The sequence below is a fragment of the Ictidomys tridecemlineatus genome, chromosome 8, assembly GCF_052094955.1.
Source record: "Ictidomys tridecemlineatus isolate mIctTri1 chromosome 8, mIctTri1.hap1, whole genome shotgun sequence".
Taxonomy (NCBI): Eukaryota; Metazoa; Chordata; class Mammalia; order Rodentia; family Sciuridae; genus Ictidomys; species Ictidomys tridecemlineatus.
The window spans coordinates 10,245,671-10,267,681 of record NC_135484.1 but is presented as its reverse complement, the minus strand read 5'-3'; the positions used below and the strand labels follow the sequence as shown (position 1 = coordinate 10,267,681).

The window sequence follows — 22,011 nt, the reverse complement described above, 5'->3', positions numbered from 1 at the left end:
TCAGGGTAGGAGAAGTTGAAAAGTTTTAACCAAAACACAATAATAATATTAACAATAATAAAAGGACACATCTGGTCTGGTTCATATGCCCTTTTCTCTTGCATTTTCCAAATTTTGCTAATCTTCTTCTACATGTCCAGTGAGTTCCTTCTCTGTGTCAAGTTGTACAGAGTAGATATTGCCTGTCTCATTGTCCTTATTCCTGTTTGCAGAGAATCCTTGGACTTTGCTGTTGCACATGCCACATGTATAAACTTATTGGTCAAAATTACCACTGCAGCCTAAGCTACCTACTGCAAAAATGCCTGCCTGTTATCACAGTCAGCCCTCTGTGTTCATGGGTTCTGCCTCTGTGGATTCAGCCAACCACAGACTTAAAATATTTGGGGAAAATATTGTGTCAGTAACTGAACATGTATAGGTTTTTTTCCCGTGTTATTGTTCCCTGAACAATACAGAATAACAATAATTTACACAGCATTTACATCCTTGGCTACTATAAATAATCTAGAGATGATTTAAAGTATAGAGGAGGATGTGTTAGGTTATATGCAAATACTTTGACATTTTGTATAAGAGATTTGAGCATTCCTGGATTTTGGTATTTTCAGGTCCTGAAAGCAACCCCTACAGATGCCAAGGGACAACTGTACTTATTGCCACAGGATGACTTCCCTTTATTCTAGGGCAAGCGATTACAGGTATGCTCTGTGACCTCTGCTTAGAGTTCTGCTTTGCCAGTCTCTGTGCCCTGCCTCTGGACTTTCCACAATGGCACTGTACAGTTAATTTAGACAATTTTATATACAACAAACAAGAAATGCCATATAATATAATTCTGTGTTCTGGAGGGTGTTGAAACTTTTAACCAAATAAAATACTAATCTGAACAACAATGAAAGGAGGTCTTCTAATCTGAGTAAGGGCTGATTCTGCAGTTTTGACAAGAGAACCTTTCTACTTAGGGTCAAAGCTAAAAATAGATTCCACTGCCCCCTACTGCACAGCAACATCTATATCTTGCCATTGGGGGTATTTTGATTAAATATCATCCCTACTTGCAGGAGTTCAGAAGATTTACTATTTAGTCATTTTAGTTTATCATGGTGTCTGCCATAAATGCTCAAAAATATTGAGTGAACAAATAAATATGTATTGGCACCACAGGCTGAGCAGACCTGCAGGATCGCACACACGTACCCACACACACATCAAACACCTAAAAATGTCAGATAAACTTTTTTTTTAATTCATACTCAGAATCAATAAAAGGAAATCCCCTGATGTAAGAAATAAAGAAAGAGGTGAATGGGAACTGAAGCCAAACAGATGACAGAGGTGTTGTAAACAGATATGGCCTAACAGGTCTGGGCCTCCAGTTTAACACCTACACAGGAAAAGGAGACGAAGACCTGGGCCCATACAAGGCACGGAGCTGAAACTAAGCTCCTGTATAAAACTTGGAGTCATAAAGCTTTGCCTGGACTGTGACACTGAATTTAGAAGCTCAGTACATTGGTTTAGGGTATCAGCAAAGAAGCTTACCATCAGCTTAGGGCAGTGGGTAGAAAAAGACATCCATAGGAAGTCGGAGCTGCATGCCTGCTAAACACCTGATACAGTGTTCACACGTGTATTACCTACATGCTGAGAGAATCTCAGCTGAAAAATCAATACAAACATGTACAGCACGTACTCATAGGCATATATCCAAAAGAATGGGAGATGTGGGTGTAGCTCCGTGGTAGAGCACTTGCCTGGCATGGCGGGCACAAGGCCCTGGGTTTGATCCCCAGCACAGAAGAAAGAAAAAAAAAGTAAACAGAACAATTGAAGGCAGGTTCTCCAAAAGATATTTGGACATCCACGTTCATAATAACATTATTCACAAAAGCCAAAAGGTGAAAGAAACCCACATGTCCACTGGTAGAGGAACAGATACATAAAATGTGGTACAAACATACAAGAAATATTATTTAGTCTTAAGCTAAGTGAACTAGACCAGTCAGAAAAAGACAAATACTGTATGATTTCATTATATGGGGGACCTGAAGAAGTCAAATTCACAGAAATAGAAAGTAGAATATTGGCTGCCAGGGGCTGTGGAGAGGAGGAAATGGGAGTTGTTGTTTATGGACATAAAGTTTCAGTTTTCTAAGATAAAAAAAAGTTCTAAAAATTAGATGCACAGCAATGTGAATATATTCAACACTTAAAAATTGTTAAGATGGCAAACTTATATGTATTTAATTTTTTTAAATTGTTCAGAACCACTTAAACCCATTAGGCCCAGAAGGTTAATAAAAACCAAGACTATCTAGACAAGAGTACAGTCAGGAACCTGTGTCACTGCAGGACACAATCTCTGCCAAAAATGTGCTCACACTCAAAGATGAGCTCATATTCAAAGATGAGCCCACACTCAAAAATAAGCTTACATATTTAAAGATGACAGACACTATCAGGAAACAAGTCATCATGGAAAAATCAGCAGAGATGGCAGAGGGAAAAATCTGTTCTCCAGGAGATATGGACAATAGAAATGTTCCTACCCAAAATATAAAAGATGGTCTATACACCATAATGAAAAAGTAGAAAATTGAGTGGAAAGCAAAATGTAGCATTAAAAAATAAAAGGTGAACTAGTAGGAATTCTAGAAATAAGATAGGCTGTCATTACAATTTTTTTAAATTACTAGATGGGTTAAACACTGGTCTAATGGACATGGCTAATGAATCTGGAAGAAGGGGGTGGGGAACAATATGCTTTATTCAGCCCCAAACCTTTTCCAATAATCCTATCTACTTGATTATTAAAGTCCTCCTCTGCTGAGGTCACCTTCTGGTGAGCATTTACATAAGGCACAAATATCTTCACATCCTTCACCCATGATTTCTGAACCATGACCAAAGATCCATTCCACAGCAAGATACAAAATCCATCAGTCATCCTCTTGTTCATTCTCAGATATTCACTCTTTGGGTCAAACACCTTTTTTTTTTTATCCCTGAAGATATGAATATGAATAAGGTAGATAAGGTCATCCCATTTCTGGTTCTAGTAGTTTGTTATCTAGCAGACCATAGACATAAATAAAATAATCAATAAATAGTAGTTAGTATCTGAAGAAAAAATAATAATACAGAACAATAAGAGAGTAATGGGGTAGGCCCCTTAGGTGCATTTAGCTGAGCTTGGATGAGGAGGTGACATTCAAGCAAAGATCTTTGAGAAGAACAACCAAAGAGGAGAATCAAAGACAACGGCTTTGAGAAACGAGAAGAGAAAACTCTTTGGACTACTATTTACGATGGACATAGGTAGGAAGAAAGGCTAGTGATGTCCCTTCAACCACAGTGCACGAGATGCCACAGCAGAGCTGTGCCCAGTTATTTTCATTACCAGATCACTGTGATATTGTAAAATAGATGTATTTCCCTAATTCCTGGCATAAAAGCTACTAAAATCCTCTGAATCTCCAGAGTGTGTTTTTTATATTCTAACTAGATGACTGGTGGCTGGCAGCCCCTATCAGGCTTCAGGATGGGAACTGGTCTCAAGAAAGACTAAGGCATGATTTAGGGGGTCAGAACTTTTCAGTCCCAACCCCTAAACTTCATGGATGGGAGAAGGGCTAAAGATTAAGTTGATCACTGACAGCCAATGATTTAATCAATTATGCCTATATGATGACACTTCCACAAAAATCCAGACAGACTGGGTTTGGAAAGCATCTGGGTAGCCAAGCGTGTGGAGGTTGCTGGTGGCCTACTGGAGAGGGCATAGACGCTCCACGTGCTCTCTCGTGTGGCTCACCCTCTACATCTCTTCCTTCTGGCTGTTCCTCTGTATGCTTTATGGTATCCCTTCTAATCGACCAGTGTTTCCCTGAGTTCAGGGAGCTCTCCTAGCAATTAATTAAGCCCAAGGAGGGGGTCATGGAAACCTCAATCTATAGCCCACTAGTCAGAAGTATACATGACACTCTATTAATGAGATTTTCAAGGGAAGTGGGGGACAGTCTTGCGATACTAGTCCTCAAACTGTAGCATCTAATGCTGTCTCAAGGTAGACGGTATCAGATTTGAACTGCATTAAAGGACACCCAGCTGGTATTTGCTGGAGAGCTGATCGTTTGCTTGGTGGAAGGGGAAAATCTGTGTACATTTGGGGTCAGAAATGTTGTGCAGATCATGTTGCGAGAAGATAATAGGAGAAATAGAGTTTGTTTTTTTCTACTCACTATCAGTTCTCTTAAAGTTCAAGTAACTAGATCCTAGGATACAGACTCTTTAAAAGAATCAAAGCCCCATGTCCTGAACCTCAGCCAGAATTACACTGCCAGGAGCAGACACAGAAGAACACTCTCTCAGAAGTCCATAGGTGACTTTTATACTTCAAATTGCCTGCCTCTGTCTGAATGGAAAAAATGAATTGATGCTAAGCATTTGGGACCTCTCAAACTTCATCCATTTTCTAAACCAAAGATGGCAACCTTTCTCTGTGAAGGGCCAGATGGTAAATACAGTAGACCCACCTTATCTGTGGGGAGTATCTTCCAAGACCTCAGTGAATACCTGAAATCTTGGATAGTACCAAGCTACATATATCATGTTTTTTCCTATAAATAAATATGATAAAGTTAGTTTATGAAGCAGACACAGTAAGAAATCAACAACTACTAATAAAATAGAACAATTATAACATACTGTAATAAAATTATTTAAATATGTTCTCTTTCTCTCTCAAAATATCTTATTGTACTGTGCTTACCCTTCTTCCTGTGATTATGCAGATGATATAATGGCTACATGATGAGGTGAAGCCAGGCCAGTGACACTGACACAGTGACACAGTGTTAGGCTCCTACTGACCTTCTGACAACTTGTTGGAAGCAGGATCCTCTGCCTCAGGTAATCCTGGATCACCAAGCCATGGCAATATTTGTGACTGGATGTCAGAAGCAGACAATTCAATGCATGGGAATCCTCTACAGTTGAGTAATTTTTTGAAGAATCCTTCAGAAGAACATTGCAATTGGAAGTTGTAGTCTCTTTTTCACCTATCAAGGTTGGCTGCACAGGTTGTGATGCTTCCATGATCATGTAGGTGACTTTAATGTTGTGTTTCACCCAAGGATTGTATTCCATAAGCTCACCATTTGATGCCTGTGCAATTTGAAACACTTTGGTAAATTTTGGTAATGTCCATATTTCTGGTTCTGCTTCAGTTTCTTGTCTTCATCCTCTTCCTCTGTAGGTGATTCTACATGTTTTTACAATTCCTCATTTGTGAGCATTTCTCAATGACCTTCAACATGTATTTCCATTTTTTTTTCACCAAGCATATTAGTAAATCCTTCTCCACCAACTTGCCTTGCTGCATGAATCATTTTTCCTAACTTCTTCTTTTTTTTTTTTTTGTAGTTGTAGATGGACAGCATGCCTTTGTTTTATTTATTTTCATGTGGTGCTAGGGATCAAACCCAGTGCTTCACACATGCTAGGCAAGCGCTCTGCCATGGAGCTAGAGCCCCAGCCCCAATCTCTGGGAATTCTTTAAAATCATCCACAACTTCATTCCATTAGTTTTTCCAGCCAACATTTACAGCTTCTGGTTTTAATTCATCCATTGCAGCTATGATAAATGTTATTGAGTCAGCAATAGGGAATGATTTCCAGCACTGCATTAGGTCCAGATTAAGGCCTGCATCCATTACTAATCAAATGTGATCAAATACCAGACAAGTGAATACGGCCTTGACAATGATGAGGTAACATTTTCATAGCAGAAAATAATATAATAATAGGGGCATTATTATTAATAGGATTTCAAATTCCAATCCTTTTGTTTCCAAATGTTTTTTCATTTCTGGGATGAACACTGGTGGAACCATTCCATAACCAAGATGGCTGTCACCCATGCTTTCTGATAATGTTGCCAGAATACAGGCAGATCATTTTTTATTTTGGTTTTGAGAGAACACGGGTTCTTCTTTCTGTACTCTATGCCTGGGCACTGCCACACAGCACAAGAGGTGATCTGCCCTCCCACATTTTATGTGCTGCTGGCTCCCTTGCACTTTCAAGAGTGGTGGTTCTACTGGGCATCTTCTTCCAGAAAAGACCAGCTTCATCACAACAGAGACTTGCTTTGGATAGCATCCCTCTCCTTTGTCAATTTCAAATCCACCAGCAGTAGCTTGTTCACCAGCACATGCAGCTTCTCCAGTAATTTCTATATTTTCAGACCAAAACTTCTCCTGAGTTCATGCAACCATCCCTTCCTGGCAATGAATGGCTTAGAGTCACCCATTTTAAGGATCCCTTGCTGAAGTCAACATATGGGCTCAAGGCTTTCTGGAACAACACACTGCTGTCACTCAGGACACATTGTCTATCCATGTTTTCCACTTAAAATATAGTGCCTTTTCCAACTTAACTATGAATTTACACAGTGGCTATAACTTCTGCAGTTTGAGGTACAACATCAAAATTAGTATGGATTTCTTTTTACTTCTTCACAATTTTACAGATAGAAGTTTCTTTCTTACCATGGATCACCTTTTCATTTAAAAGAAGCACTTTCCAGGCTTCTCTTTGGCATATCCAAGCTGCCAGAGTCACTATTCTTGCACTTTGGAACCAATATTAAGTTAAATAAGGGTCCCTTGAATACAAACACTGCCATACCACAACACTTCATCTGATACCCAAATGGCTATTAAGTGATTAAAACAGGGAGCAAATACAGCATGGATAGGTTAAACAAAGGGCTGGACGGGGCTAGATGGAGCTGGGTGGCACAAAATTTCATCATGCTACTCAGAATGGCATGAACATAATACTTATGCATTGTTTATTTCTAGAATTTCCCATTTAATATTTTCAGACAATGCTGAGCTTGAATAACTGAAACCCTGGAAAACCAAATGATGGATATGGGAGACTATTCTGATTGAGGCTTTGAAGGTCATAACACCTCTGCTGCAGGTGCCCAACCCTGTGTCTTTATAAACACAAAGCAGCCAATGACAACATGGAAGCAGCACTGCAGTATTCTAACAGCATGTCACTCAGAAAAACAGGCAGATGGGTGCCAAATCCTGTTCTAAAACAGCAGTTTCCAAAGCCCACTGCATTCAAGATGAGCCCTGGAGTGGGGTGTGCAAAAAATGTTAGGACTGTTTTTATGTTATGTATTTTCCCAAAACAAAAGCCAGGAAGAAATTAATCTGTTAATATTTAATATACAATTGACATTGGTGTCTCCACTCAATCTGGTGTCAGAGGTTAGATCACAGTGGTATGGAAGAACTTTATGGGAGGAAAGGGTACCCAAAATGCAGTGGGTCCTCAGTCATTCATTCACTTTCATTGCTTCATGATGCATTACAGTTTGCAATTCAAAGAAGCAGCTTAAAAAATTTCCACACGGATGGAAGACAATACCAAGAACGCAAACACAGATAAATTATACAAAAGTAAAAGAACCAATACTTTCCTGAGTCCTACCAGGAGCTCTTGTTAGTCACACAAAAGTCAAAAAAGAAAAAGAAAAGGAAAAACTCTATCTGAAAAGCAACCCACAAAAATATTCATATTTTTATTAGCTATCTATTGCTGTATAACAAGTCACCCTACAACCCAATGACTTCAAAAGGTAACAAATATTTAGATCCTCATACAGTTGCTAATGATCAGAAATTTGGCTGCAGCTTCTCAGGGTGATTCTGGCTTAGAATCTCACATGAGGTTGCAGTCAGATGTTGGCCAGGCCTAAAGACATCTGAAGGCTTCAGTAGGGATGGAGCCACTTCTGAGATAGCTCACTCAATTGGCTGGCAAGCTGATCCCATGAAAGAGGTCTCAATTCTTCACCATGTGGACCTGCAATTAGGCTGCTTGAGTCTCCTCACAACATGGAAGCTGGCATCCATCCACCAGACTAAGAAAGCAAGGCAAAAGGAAGGAGCAAAGTCATATCTCAAAAGTCACTTGCACCATATTCTACTGGTCACAAAAACCCCTCCTGATGAAGTGTGGGAGGGGACTAAACAAGCCTAAATGCCAAAAGGCAAGGATCACTGGAGGCCATCTTGAACTGGCCACCATGGTCCACCCTTTGACCCTTAATGGTTCACATCCCTCCTACAGGCAAATATGCTCACTCCCTCTCACATGTCCCAAAGTCTCACAGCCTCAACTCAAAAATCTAGAATCTCATCATTGATATCAAATCCAAATACAATGAGACTCTCCAAAGGCCAATGAACTTTATTCCAACAGTATCTAAGATTTTGAGATATTTTAATGAGAGTGAAATTATTTATAATTGTAGTATTCAGCATCCAGACATAAATACATATACATACATATATATGAATATATGGAGAAATGGAGATTTATTTTAGGGAATCGGGACACATGATTTGAGGCTGAGCAGTCTCGCCATCTTAATCTGTAATTGCAGACCCAGGGAATCTATGACATAATACAGTCCATGACCAAAGGCCTGAGAACCAGGAGCCCAGATAGTGTAAGATCCAGTCTCAGGCAAAAAGACCAAGACCCGGCTCAAGCAGTCAAGCGTAGACTACACATCCTCCCTCAACCCCACACTGTGTTCTATTCAGGCCTCCAGTGAATTGACTGAGGTCCATCCACTTTAGGGAGGGAAATCTGCTTTCCTCAGTCTACCAATCCAAATGTGAATCTTATCCAGAAACAGACACACCCAGAATTAATGTTTTACTGGATATCTGGGCAACCCATGTCCCAGCCAAGTTGAGACATCAAATTTACTATCACAGCCATTGAAATAAGATAAAATAAATTATAGTTAAAATATTATTTATTTCATGTTCTCATGTAGTTTAGATTTGATGTACATTTCATGATACATGCCACAAAATTACACATAAGTACATTTACACATAGACTATATAAAGATGCATGCATATATAATATTGTGTGCTCATGGTATTCTTTTTAATAGAGCATAGAATCAAAATAAGTTTGGAGACAACTGGTGCAATGGTAAAAAGACAGTGCTTGCTATTCTCTTTCTATTTTCAGGAATCCTTATCAGGACTTCTATCTGGTGGTTGGTAAGTAGTATCAAAATATAGTTACCAGCCTGACTGCTTTATGGGAAGTGGCAGAAGATGGTGTGGTTTTTGAGGGGAAGTAAATGTAAAAATCACATCAAGGAAGAAGAAGTGGTAGCTGTGGCAAGCATTTAGCCTGTTCTGCAAGATGAACATAATATTTAGCATCAAGGACAAATTTCTCTTTCAGAAAGACAGTAAATACATGACCCCTTTTACAAGACTAAAGCAACAAATATATACAAACGTACTCAGGAAAGATTTTAAGAGGGAAATTTTTTATTGTTTCCTGTAAACAAAAAAAAATGTGTCTTGTTTTTAAAGGGAGGCAGGTATGTAGAGAGTTAGGGGGAAGGGTAGGGGGAGGGAGGTAAATCTTCAGCATCTACCATCTTTAGCTGTCAGCTACTTACCCAAAATATTTCACCTCTTCTCACTTTGCTGGTCCCTGTCATTGAAACTTTCTGTCTACGGAGTCAAAGATCCCAAGAACAAGCACATGGCAATCTTTTGCCAGTGTGATCCTCCACTGTGGCAGCTGAACCAAACAGCTGGTCTAGTCACCATGGACACTCCAGGACTCCTATTCTGACGTGTGGACTACTGCACTAGGTCCAGTTGAATCAATCCTTCCGGGTGCACCCTGCCGTGGACTGGATGTGTACATCACAGGTAACGTTACTCTAAAGGGTACACCAGTTTAAGTTACTCACTACCACCAAAACATCTGTGTACTTGAGAGACATCTGAGTTAAATCAGTATCACCGAGAATTATAGTCTAGATTACTGCTATGGTTTCAGTGTCCCCCAAAAGTTCACGTCAGAAACTTGATCCCCATGTTCAGATGTGTCTGGAGATGGGTTAGGTCATCAGAGCCAGGATGGAAGGTGAGGCCCCATGATGCTCTATGAGAAGAGGAGACATGAGCTTGCATGCGCCCTCCCCCTCACCACGCGTGCCCTCTGCCACGTTCCAACGCAGCAAGAGAGTCCTCTCCAGATGCCAGTGCCTTTATATGGACTTCCCAGGCTCCAGAACGATGAGAAATAAGTTTCTTTTCTATACAAATTACTCAGTCTGGAATTCTATCACAGCACAGGAAACAGACTAAGTTATAAACAACTGTATCTACCACAAGGACTGGTTTTGAGCCAGTCGCTCTGCAAACATGATTTGCATACATTATGTCACCCATCCTCCCAAGAGTCTTATAAGGTAGCTTGCCTACTCTTCTTACTTTACAGAAGAGGAAAATAAGGCTTAAGTAATTTTCCACAAGCCAAATAAGTGGCAGAGGCAAATTTGACTTCAGTGACTGTGTTCTCCAATACTACACCAGTAGCTCCCAAGCTTGGGTGTATATATAAGAATCATGTGAAATACTGTTTAAAGAGCCTCTTCCTGGGCCCCAGCCCAGAGATTCCAATTCAGCAGGCCTGAAGTATGCTCTGGGGATCTACTTTTTTTTTAAAGCATCCTCAGCTGAAGCTAATTTGGGTAGTTGGTAGTTTTCTGGGACACACTTTGTACTGTATTATAAAATATCTCTTCCATTAGTATTCTACTAACCAAATAAATTGAACTCTATCTTAAGAGTTACGGTTTACTTCCTAAGGACCTAACCTCTTTGATATTGTGAATCCAGGAGGAAGAAGGCATGAATGTACACACACGCATTTGCACACATACAAATGTGTATTGTCAAACTTATGGAACAAAAAGAAAACAGAGGTTGAGCTTTGCATTGTAAAATTTATTCTTCAGTTTACAAAAAGATTCTTTGCAGTGAGTCTTCATAGAGCAGAAACATGCAGAACCAGATGCCATACCGCACTGCTTAAAAAGTGAAAGTATTTGACCACTAAAACTGAAAATAATAATAATGATGGCAGAATTCCCAGTGCGTAGGCACACACTTTGAATCTAGTTTTAACCATTTCAATTTCATTTCCCATTTATTTTTCTCAAACATCTGGTGGCTGCTCCACTTATCTGCTCTTGAAGGAGAGTTGACAACAGAGAAAATAAACACATGCTAACAATTATTATAGAAAACACTCAGATCCCATCTTGTCACATTTGAACTGGATCCTTTTTTGAGGAGCTTATGCTTATAATTTTACCTGGTACTTACAGGGCATAGTCACATGTTCTTCTGGAAAAACCATCCTGGCTTGCATGATGAGGCTGAAGATGTCTGAGGGGATTGTACCAGAAAGAACATCAGGACTTCCTGGTACATCACCACTGAACAAGTCTGGGAACAGCCAACCTGGCTCTCTTCAATGTGGTTTTATTTATACCATTTTAATGAGATACTTTTCAATACATATTTACTAGTAAGCTAGTAGATCCCTTTTATTAAGTTGAAATCGTTGTTCTTACAGTTATTTTCCTGTTGCAAAGCAACAGTGATCCAACTCAGAAAGGCCACTTCCCTGAGAGACATGAACAGGAGAGGTGCAGGAGAATTCCACCCTGGGATCCTGTTCATCACCACCTCTGGTGCACCGAAGGCCAAGGGACATCTTCCAGCAAAGGAAAAATAAATCAGCAGGAAGACCCCTGGGGTGGGGAAAATCATGTTGGAAACACAGAGATGGACATCTGCATTGGCAGAACGGACGGTATGTAAAGAGGCTCCGGGGATGGCTAGCTCTAGCGTCCAGTTGAACGGGAAAAAGCTGAGCTTCATTTCTGGACGGTGAGTTTTAACCAGTAACACGTCAAGCTGAATTGGCAGTCTAGGAAATGGCTCAGGATCAAGGAACGGACCATGGTGAAAGGAAGGAGGCAGAAACCTCCAAGAGTGCCAGGGAGGTGGGGCAGGAGAGAAGGGTGCTGCGGGAAGTCCAGGGATGGGCAGTGCTCCCCACCAGGTGGAGGTGCAACCCCTTCAAGGCCCTGTCCACCAACTCATCCTCAGTACCAATGACTATCTCTTCTCTGGGACAGTCTCCACACGTGGATGAAGGAAGCCTGTCTCTGGAGCCAGTACGTTCCCCACACTTGCTCCCCCTCTGTGCACATTAGAATTGCCAGTCTATCATCATCTCTTCCTTTCTATGCACCCCAGACTAACATGTCAAAGGCAGCTGGTCTGAATGGGCATTTAGATGCCTTGACAAGTCCACAGTCCCCATTCACACCTAAGCTCCCTGTCCATCAACAGAAATGGTCACAGAACACATTGAGCACATGGGGCTGAGGGAACGCCAAGTATAAAAATGAGTCAGGTGCAAGTTGGATCAAAAGCGAAAGGAAAATTTCCTGAGGAACTAAAAATAGATCCTCCTGAGCTAGCAGGAGACAGTGGACAAGCACTGGGGGCAAGTTTCAAGGGAAGAAAGGAGAAGAGACAAGCTGACCCAATATGGTGCTTCTAGGGCTTTGCACCCTTCTCTGATCAGCCAGAAGGACACTGACAAGAAATGAATAAACCATATCAAACTGTGCTCTAGAGAACAGTCATACCAATCTTTACAGTATTCTATGCATGTATACCAATGTCACTTTTGCATTTTGGTCATGTGATTACATCTAATGTCATTCCTCGCTTAAAGGACATGGAGCTGGATGTGGAGATGTGCACCTGTAGTCTCAGCTTCTCAGGAGGCCCAGGCCAGAGAACTGCTTGTGCCCAAGAGTTTGAGACCAGTCTGGGCAACACAGCAAGACTCTGTCTCAAAACAAAAAAGAAGAGCTAAGACACATTGAACACTTCTACGTGCCACGCACCATGCACGCAGCTTCACTTGCTTCACCATGCACGCAGCTGATAAAGTAGGCACTACCACCTCCCTACAGACACAGAACGAGCAGCCCCTGAAGCCATTCAGCACAGCCAGGCAGCCCCAGTCATGCCGTGGCCTGCAAGGGCGGCCCTGTTTACAGCACAGATGGTGTATGGAAAACGCCCCCCAATCACTGAGATGAAGTTACATCGTGTTTGGGCAAGATCTTCAAGAATGTAAACATTTAAAACATTTTAGGAGGATTGCTATTCAAAATGACAAAAACAAAGCACATTCTGGTGCTCAGCAAAGTGAAATTCGGCCGGCTGGAAAATGCAGTTATGCAGAACGGTTCATCCGGGACCATGCTGAATAAGTGAAGTGTTGCCACTTTGGTCAAGGAAGGAGGAACAGCGTGGGGATTAATACTATTAGTCAGGCTGCAACAGTTGGACCGATGAGTGCCAAAGAGAAGGGAGAATTCGAGAATGTTTTGGGAAGTCATCTGCCTGTTACCAGCTTCAAGAGACTTGGACCCCGAAGGCTGGTCCCACCCACTTCTAAACCACATTCCCGATGTAAAGATGGAAAGACTGGAGTGTGCTTCCAGGTAACATGTTTATTTCTTCCAACAAACCTTGGCTCGCCTCCTCTGATTCGGAAACCCCTGGCTGGGCTCCTCTGCACTTTGGCATGGCCGGCGTTAGAAATATATATGTGCCGCAGCCTTTGAGCACAGTACAGGCTGCAGTAAAAGCAAACGGATTCTCCTTGTCTGGTATATTTATGCTGTGCAGCAGAAAACCAATAAGTGCATGACCTTGCTCCACACACAAATATGTTCTTTTAACAGGCTTCTCCTTTAAGGCAGCTAGTCAGCACTGGTGGGGAAAAGAGAATGAATTTTCCTTTTAGGAAATGTGTAAGACTCTCCTTTCTTAGCTTCCCCCCCCCCCCCCCGTTTCTTTTCTTTTCTTGGTTTTGCAAAATATACTTGCAAAAGTAAATCCATTCACATGATGATGTTAGCAAAACCATTCTGCTGAAGGGTGTTCCTCCCAGGACTGCTGGCTTGCTTTTATTTGGTCCTGGAAATGGACCCAGCCACAGAGATTCACGCCAATTCCGATTCTTATCAGTGACTTTAGAGGAACATATTTCCAGCTGAATTCCTTTGTGACCTCTTGACTATCTTAGACACATGGCTATATGGATGGACAGAAAGACAAATAATGAGATCCCACAGGTCAATAATTGCTTTCAAACCAATGCTATAATTAAGAGAGCCTTGGTTTGATTTTTCTGCTCCTACATAACTCTCGTTGGGTTGAGAAAGTTAAGACTGATCTATGCCACGGCACGCCATGAATGAAGCTCTGGAAGTAGAGACGCTGGTGCAAATATTGTTTTTAATTTACGTGGGTCTTGACAAGCTCTTAGCTTCATGTGAAGGTGCGCATGTGCCACGTGGGACTGAGCACACACCACATTCTGTTTTCTCCTATTACCAGAAGCCCACTGTGTGCCGAGCATCGTGCTGGCTGCTGGGCTTTCAGCAACAGAGAGGAAAAGAAAAGGGGAGGGAAGAGCTCACAACTGGTGGACAACCCACCGAAGCGGATTAGTGGGCACCATTTGTTAAAGCCGCTTGAACATCGCACTGTGTTGCAAACTGAAAGCCACCCTTTCCTCCCTCCACCCATGAATCAGTCAAGAACAAAAGGAAACGATTCTGAATTTTTCCTTTCTTTCCAAGCACCTTGGGAAGAGCCAGGCATGGAGCCAAAAAGAAGAGGGGTTTTACTGAAGAAAACCACCACTCTGTTTGGCTTTGATGAAAAAGAGAGAGAAAGGGAGGGAGGGAGAGCGGAGGACTTCGTGTGCAGAGGGTGAAGGATGTATATAGGAAAGGAGTGTTTTTATGGATGACTGCCATGGGCAAACAGCAGATCTAATCAAAAGCACTACACACATGGATGTCCCCGGCCTCTGGGAGAAGGGAACAAGGCTAGGTTTCTCCGTTTTTCTTCTTCAGTTCAACACAGAGGGTAGACAGCTTTACTGTGCATAAAGTATTCCTCACAGCCGCCCTGTCCTCCACAAGAAAGAAAACAATAAAAGACTCATCACTAAGACAAACCAGCAAATCCAAATTCATTCCAGACTAATCAAACGCTGTCCTCCCCATCCTCCAGGTGAGTCGGGTGGGGATTTCCAGGTGGCTCCATACCTGTGAGCAGCAGGGAGAAGGCAGGGGAGAGGAGCTCTCCTGGGGAGAGCTTCTGCCCCTGCTAGAAACAAAGGGACAGAAACCAGGGCCAAATAAGGAACAGAGAGAGGGATGGGTGTATTAAGATGCAAACCTGCCCAAGGACAGGGCTGGGAATTGGAAGGTCAGATAAAAGAAACCAAATCCACCAGGAAACCTTCACTAGACCCAAATGGATGCCCTTTCAACCTGGTCCACACTCAACTATTTCTCAAATCTCACTGGTCACCCTCACGTAATCTGACACCAAGAATATAACCATTTAGGGCTGGCTAAACACCAGGCACCGTGCTGTGTTGACCGGCATCCTCCTGTCAACTTCTGATAGCATCCCCCAGACACCTGGGGTCTCCAGGTCCTCAGGCAGTGAGATCTGATTCCATCTCCCACTCCTAACTATAGCCAAAGAGACTTAATAAGCTCCTGAACTGGGACTGGGGTTGTAGCCCAATGGTAGAGTGCTTCCCTAGCATGTGGGAGGCACTGGGTTCAATTCTCAGCACCACATATAAATAAAAATAAAGGTCCATCAACAACTAATAAAATAATAATAATAAGCTCCTAAACCCAAACATGAAACCCAACAAGGGTAAATTCATCAACCCTGTCAAGATGACAAAGATCTCCAATTGTCTATTCTTTTTTATTTAGCAGATGCGGGAGAATAAAGAATATAGAAATTAGTTCTTTTTGTTTGTTTTTGGTTTGGTTTGGTTTGGTGCTTAACCACAGAGTCACATCTCAGTGCTTTTTATTTTTTTATATTGAGACTAAATTGCTTAGGACCTCATTAAGTTGCTGAGGCTGGCTTTGAACTTGAGATCTTCCTGCCTCAGCCTCCCCATGTGGCTGGGATTACAGATGTGCACCACCACGCCTTGCAAAATTACGTTCTTAGTTAGAAAAGTTAAGGCTATGAAATCAATGTCCTGTTACTCTACTAAGACCCAACATTCAGGATGCTTAATAAGTTTTTGATATTTAAAACATTCTGGAAGCGGTTCCTGCCTCTGGTGGAATTCGAGAACCCCTGCAGGTCCACCTGCTCTCCGAGCCGCCCAGCTCCCCACTGATGCATTTTCACCTTCTCTGGATGACTCCAGAGGGTCCCTCTGGTCTGGATCCAGCTCCACACCTGACCTGGGCCTCCGTTCTGCCCCATTTTGCTGGAGGTGCTCCTGCAGAAGTGGCCTCCACCTCCTCCCTCTGCCATCAGTGCTTCCCTCTCTCCCCCCTTGGTTTCTTGCGTTTTAACAGGAGACACCAGTCCTCCCCACATGCCCTCCTGTCTCCTGCAACGTCTGCCCTGCTCTCAGTCTTTTCCCCTCTGTTTGTAAAGCCAGCTACCCTCCCAGTCTTAATGAACATGATAAATAAGTGAATTAAAACTTTAAAGCTTCCTTTGGCCAAGCTCCTCCCAGGAGTTTGAGAAATGTGCTGAGTCACAGGAGTCGCCTGAGGTCCTGGTTAGTCACAGATTCCCAGGCACCTTCCCCTAGATATTGACTCTAGGTCTGGGACAACACATGGAATCAGTCCGTCCCTCCAGCTGTCCACACAGGCTGAACCCTGGCCCCAGGGCTCTCACCAGGCTGCAGAGCTCCCACCTCAGGAACCTCTGTCCTACCGGCATTTGGTCACGTGGCAGCATAGCTAAGTGGAACTTCTTGTGGGCGGCCATCAGAGAAGGGCCAGAGACCTGTGAGGCTGGGGCTCTGAAGGTCGGGAGGGCCCAGCAGCACACAGCAGGTCACGCTTCTGGCGCAGGGTGTTGGCCCGAGGCCCCACTGGAGCACAGGCTCCTCCTTCTGCTGGATTTCCTCCCCCAGCTTCTCTGGTCCTGGGCCAGCACTGTGCAGCTCCACAGCAAAGGACACCAGCTACTTCTGTAGGTCACTTAGGTCATCGAGGTTGGAGGTGGCAAGAGACACACAGAAGTAAGTTTGTCCTTGTGGGTGTAGTTTCTCTTCAGAGGTTCCTATTTGTCCTCAAGGTCCCCTGCTTGGTGTCTAGCTTTTTTCCCCAACTTCTGGCCCTGCTGACTTAGGAAGATATCCAGCCTCCCACCAAACAGAGGCAACAGTCTTCCATGGAACTTGCACCAGCTTCCACAATGGTACATGGTCCAATTACCCTAAAAAATGCCATATGCATGTCCCTCATAGTGGCCCCGCTTCCCTGATCAAACCCTACCTGAGGCCCACATTGATACTGGCAGTAGTTTAAGGAGAACAGACCTTCATTCTTTCCCCATTCTTTTACTGGTGCACTCAAGTCGTACAGAGTGGTAGGATTTGTTGTTCCATATTTACACATGCCACAATATAACGATATAATTTGGCAGTATCATTCCCCAGTACTCCCCTTTCCTTTTCCTCGTTCCTCGCTGGATCTCTCTCCTCTCCTCTGCTGATCTCCCTTTGATCTTTATTAGCTCCCTCCATCTTTCTTTTCCTTTTTCCTCTCCAGCTACCATATATGAGACACGACCCTTGACCTTCTGAGTTGGGCTATTTCTCTTAACACAATGGAGAATAGAACTTTAAAAATGGTTTCTTTGAATTGGAACTGGTTCATCTAGAATTGGATCGGATGAGATTTGAAAGCATTAATATCACTGCATTTGTCAAAAGTGGCAAAGAGGACATTGGTAGCCTGTGACATTTGATGGCAAAATATTCACTAAGTTGTTGCTTATAATCAAGTATCTAAAGACAAGGTTTTGAGTGACCACTGCTATAATACAGTTGATAAAATAAACTATAATATAGTTGCTGCTATAATACATTCGATCAAAACAACATAACGGAGTCAGTTGCTTTGAGAATACTAAAGAACTTAGCAATAGAAAATGATGTGTTTGGGGTTCTAGCTCCTAGTTCAAGGTCGAGGAGGACCACAAAGCTTCTACAACTCTCTTGTAGCCAAGACCTACGTCCAATTCTAAAGACTGCTGAGTCACAAGCACACTGAATCCACGGGCCTGAAGGATCTTCACTGTTAAAATCAGGGCATTGATGGGGACTCTGAAAACTTAAGCTAGTTTCCAACAATTCTGATTGCCAGTGGAAGCATCCCTTCCTCCTGGTCTGTTTCCTCTTTCTGAACTCATCCTGTGACTCAAGAACCTGACTGGTCCCTACTATGCAGCTCCTTGCAGGGGGCCGCTGATTCTCCCCCAGGCCTACTCATGGCCTGGTATGGTTTGGATGTGAGGTGCCCCCAGAGCTCTTGTGTGAGACAATGCAAGAATGTTCAGAGGTGAAATGATGAGATCACAAAAGGTGTAACCTCATCAGTGGATGAATCCACCAATATGGTTTCACTGGGTGGTAACTGTAGGTAGGTAGGGTGTGGCTGGAGGAGGTGGGTCACTGGAATGTGCTTTTGGGGTTTAGGTTTTGTCCCTGGTAAGCAGAGCTCTCTCTGCTTCCTGTAGCCACGTCCTGCGCTGTCTCCTTGTACCACATCCTTCTGCGTGATATAACCCTCACCTCAGGCCCACAGCCATGGAGTCGGACTACCTTGGACTAAACCTCTGAAACCAAGACCAATACCAACTTTCCCTCCTCTCAATCTTTCTTGACAGGTATTTTTATGACATTGAGGAAAAGCTGACTAAAACATGTCCTTCCCTTGCTTCTTGACCGGTGGCCAGACTCTAGTTCTGGCAGACCTCAGGAGCTGATCCAGAGCGTGCGGAGGTGCCACACACACTGAAGAAGGGAAAGATGCTATGAACTTTTATCAACGGTATCTTGGAAACATGTGAGAATGAACGCTAAGGTGCTGGATCAGGACGGAAGTGGCACATGGAATTGGCCAATTTGTTGATGTGAGTTCACTGAGCAGAGACAAGAGTCAGTGTGGCCACTCAAGCAGCTGGCAGTAATCCTCCGAGTTTGTGAAGTTGGCTTCCAGAAACATACAAACAAAGAGGCCTACACTACTGAAGCTGCAATGCCGACCTCATTGGAGAACCTTAAGATAGCCAGCGGCTTAGGGGGATCCAAACTGTAGAGTAAACCCGTTACACAGGCCTGTTCAGCCACTGCCTACCTGTGCCTCCAGGCCTGTGAGAAATGAGAGGATGAGGACAGACCTGGCTTCTGGAACATCTTTATGGTGGCTCTCCTCTACAGGCCAGGAGAACAGTGGGAACTTCTGCCACGGGACTGGACTATCAAATTCTTCAGGACAGGAGTGCCCGGTGGCAGGGGTTCTTCATCACAGAGACATGGTTGACACAGTTACTGAAATGGGCAGCCGAGCAAGGCAGCAATCAGAATGGCTGACCCACAGAGACCGCTGGTGTTTCTAGGACAGAACAGACGTGTGCTCACTAAGTCTGACAAGCAGAAATCTGACTTGAACTGTCTTTCCTGAGAGCTGTGGCCCCCCAACCAGCTCCTAACTTTCTTCTAGTTCATAGACCGAGAGCCCCATGAGTGAGAGTCGGCTGGCCCTGCTGGAGAAAGGTCCAGTCCACAACGAACACGCCTCCCAGAAGTCACCAGGACTCCTGTGAAGTCACAGCACCTGACTCTCCTGGCCACCTTCCCCCTGACACTTCCAGTCCTGGCATCCCTGGCCCTGGGCACTTCTGCTCTCTGCATTCCTCTGGCCCTCCTTCTGGGTTCCTTTTCTTTCTCAACCCAAATGTGAGACTCTCATCTCATTTCCTAAAACACCCTGTTCTTGAGTTCCAAATACCCATGTTTCCCCTAGACAGAGATCCAACCTCCCTCTCTCTGAGCATCACCCTGCTCTTCCGTTAGCTAGCATTAGATACCTGGTGCACTACTGTCATCGCAAGATCATTCCACGTCATTTTCCTGTCTCCCTGTCAGTAATCCCATCATCTTCCTGGTCAATTGGACATAGAACATCAGATACCCTGGACCCCACCTCTCTCCCCTTCCATCTAATCAGTCTCAAAATCTGTGCCAACTATGTCTCTACCGCGCTCCCCCAGCCCCCAGCCGATTCTCCTCAGCATATGTTCTGTTGGTGTGTGCAGTTCCACCGACAAAAACCAACCGGTTCCTCCTTAACTACAAAACGAAGCCCAAACTTCAGCATTTAGTATTTTTGCCCTTTTTTTTTTTTATCATTACCTCAACCTATTCACAGCATGCCATTTTCACACCATTTTTCTCACCAACATTCCAAACACACTCGGCCGCATTCCCAGTCCCACATCTTTACTCACAGCCCTCCCTGGGCCTGTCGTGCCTCCCTCCTCTCCAACTGTCCACTTACCCACAAATATTATTGACCAGCTCCCAAGCGTAAGGCCTTGGGAACATCAGGGCCTCGGTCTTCCCTCGGTGCTTAGAACCTGGCCTTCTGAAACCCTGTGACTCCTCCAAGGCTTGGTCCCGATGCCACCTCCACCGAGTCCCCCTTGAGCTCCCAGCCAAAGGTGACTGCGGGGCACCTCAGTCTTCTCTTGCTCATGGAGTAGAAGCCATATGGCTGTCCTTCCCCCTTCAGGGTCCTCACTATTGCCATTCCCCTGCCTCACATGCTCCCTTAGACTCCGTGTGGCCAGATCCCTCACCTCCTTCAGCTTCTGTCCAGATGTCACATCCTCAGAGAGCCTTCCCAGCCACCCACCTAGACATCCTCCAGCCTCCCCCCTTATTCTCCTTCCTGGAACCTACGGGCACCCGTCCAGAGTGTGCGAGTGTGTGCGCGAGCCGTGTGTCATCTGTGTGTCCTGCATCTCCCTCCAGGCGGCAAGCTCTGTGAGAACAGGCCTGCGCTATCCTAGAACTGTCCTTCAGCAACGGCACTCACCTGTCCCTAACCACTTCTCTCCACAGAGAAAACCCAACTACGAAATTGCAGTTTACATGTTCTTTGGCCCAGATTAAATTCTTAGACAGGGCTTTCTATCCCAATAATTATTTCCACAAGCAGAGAAGAAAAAAGAAATGCATTTTATCATCTTCCTCCGTCCAGCTCACTGCTTTGGGGTTTTATTTCCTGTGTCTAAAACACCCTCTGCCCTATCCCCAAAGGTAGCAGAATAACATAAGAACTTGATAAACGTCTCTTCTACCCAAGACACAACCTCTTACACCTCTTCTCCAAGGCTCAGCCTCCCCCAGGTGGCCTGAAACCTTGACGGCGCTGACCAGTGTCCACAGCTCTCTTTCAGGACACGGCCTTCCTCAGGGGCAGCCACAGTCCCTCCACAAAACAGCCAGAGGACTTGGGAGCTGCCACAGCTGAGAGTGACAGAAGCTCAGCCACATGTCCTCCTGACTTCAAGACAGAGCCACCTCTTGATGTCCCCTTCACTCCAAAGGGACAGAACTCTGGGAGTGACCTCTCCTCTGACCCCTGGACTCCCAGGAGGCTTTATCCTCTGCTTGTCCACATCACTTGGAGTCGGGTTTTCAAGCATCACTGACTGTGCTACAAAGGCTCTGTGCAGAGCTTCAGTTGTCCTAAGTGGCAGTGACAGCTCGTTCTTCCACGATGCATCTGTCTGGGAACAGCAGACTGGTAGCGAGGGTTGCTGGCTCACTCCTTTTTCCTGGCCTGATTTTGAGCACCTAGTGAAAAAAGCACCTGGGCATATCTCCTGCACAGACATGGCCCCTCCTTCACGAACACACTCAGGGAAGCCCCTCTTGGAAGCAGGAGAAGTCCCGCATTCCGACAGGGTGGGGATACTCGGAGCAGAGCACAGAAAGACCAGAGGCTCTGTCACAAAGGCCTCCAGGCAGCAACAGAGACAGGCGGCTCCCCTGGGTGGCCTGCAGCGTGGGTCGTTTTCAACCTTCTTGTCCGTGGCCCATCGAGGACTCCATGCTGTGCTGTGGTCTCCATGACACGGTGGGTCCCTGGGACACATGGCCTCAGGAGCCTCATCACCAGTCTCC

The 22,011-nt window shown here is 44.2% G+C and overlaps 1 protein-coding gene across 9 annotated transcripts in view; it reads right to left on the bottom strand.

The window, feature by feature from the left end:
* LOC144365983 (uncharacterized) overlaps positions 1–22,011 on the bottom strand; it is a 114,892-nt gene that overhangs the window by 71,120 nt on the left and 21,761 nt on the right. The window contains exon 1 of one of the 9 annotated variants that reach the window (XM_078018842.1): positions 16,704–19,477. The exons of 6 other annotated variants lie outside the window; for them this stretch is intronic. In XM_078018842.1, the coding sequence (XP_077874968.1) occupies positions 16,704–16,796 (93 nt within the window). In that variant the 5' untranslated portion in view covers positions 16,797–19,477. Of the gene's footprint in view, positions 1–7,230; positions 7,949–16,703; positions 19,478–22,011 lie in introns of those variants that run through there. 2 more of the 9 variants (XM_078018843.1, XR_013424730.1) reach the window with 2 other exon arrangements.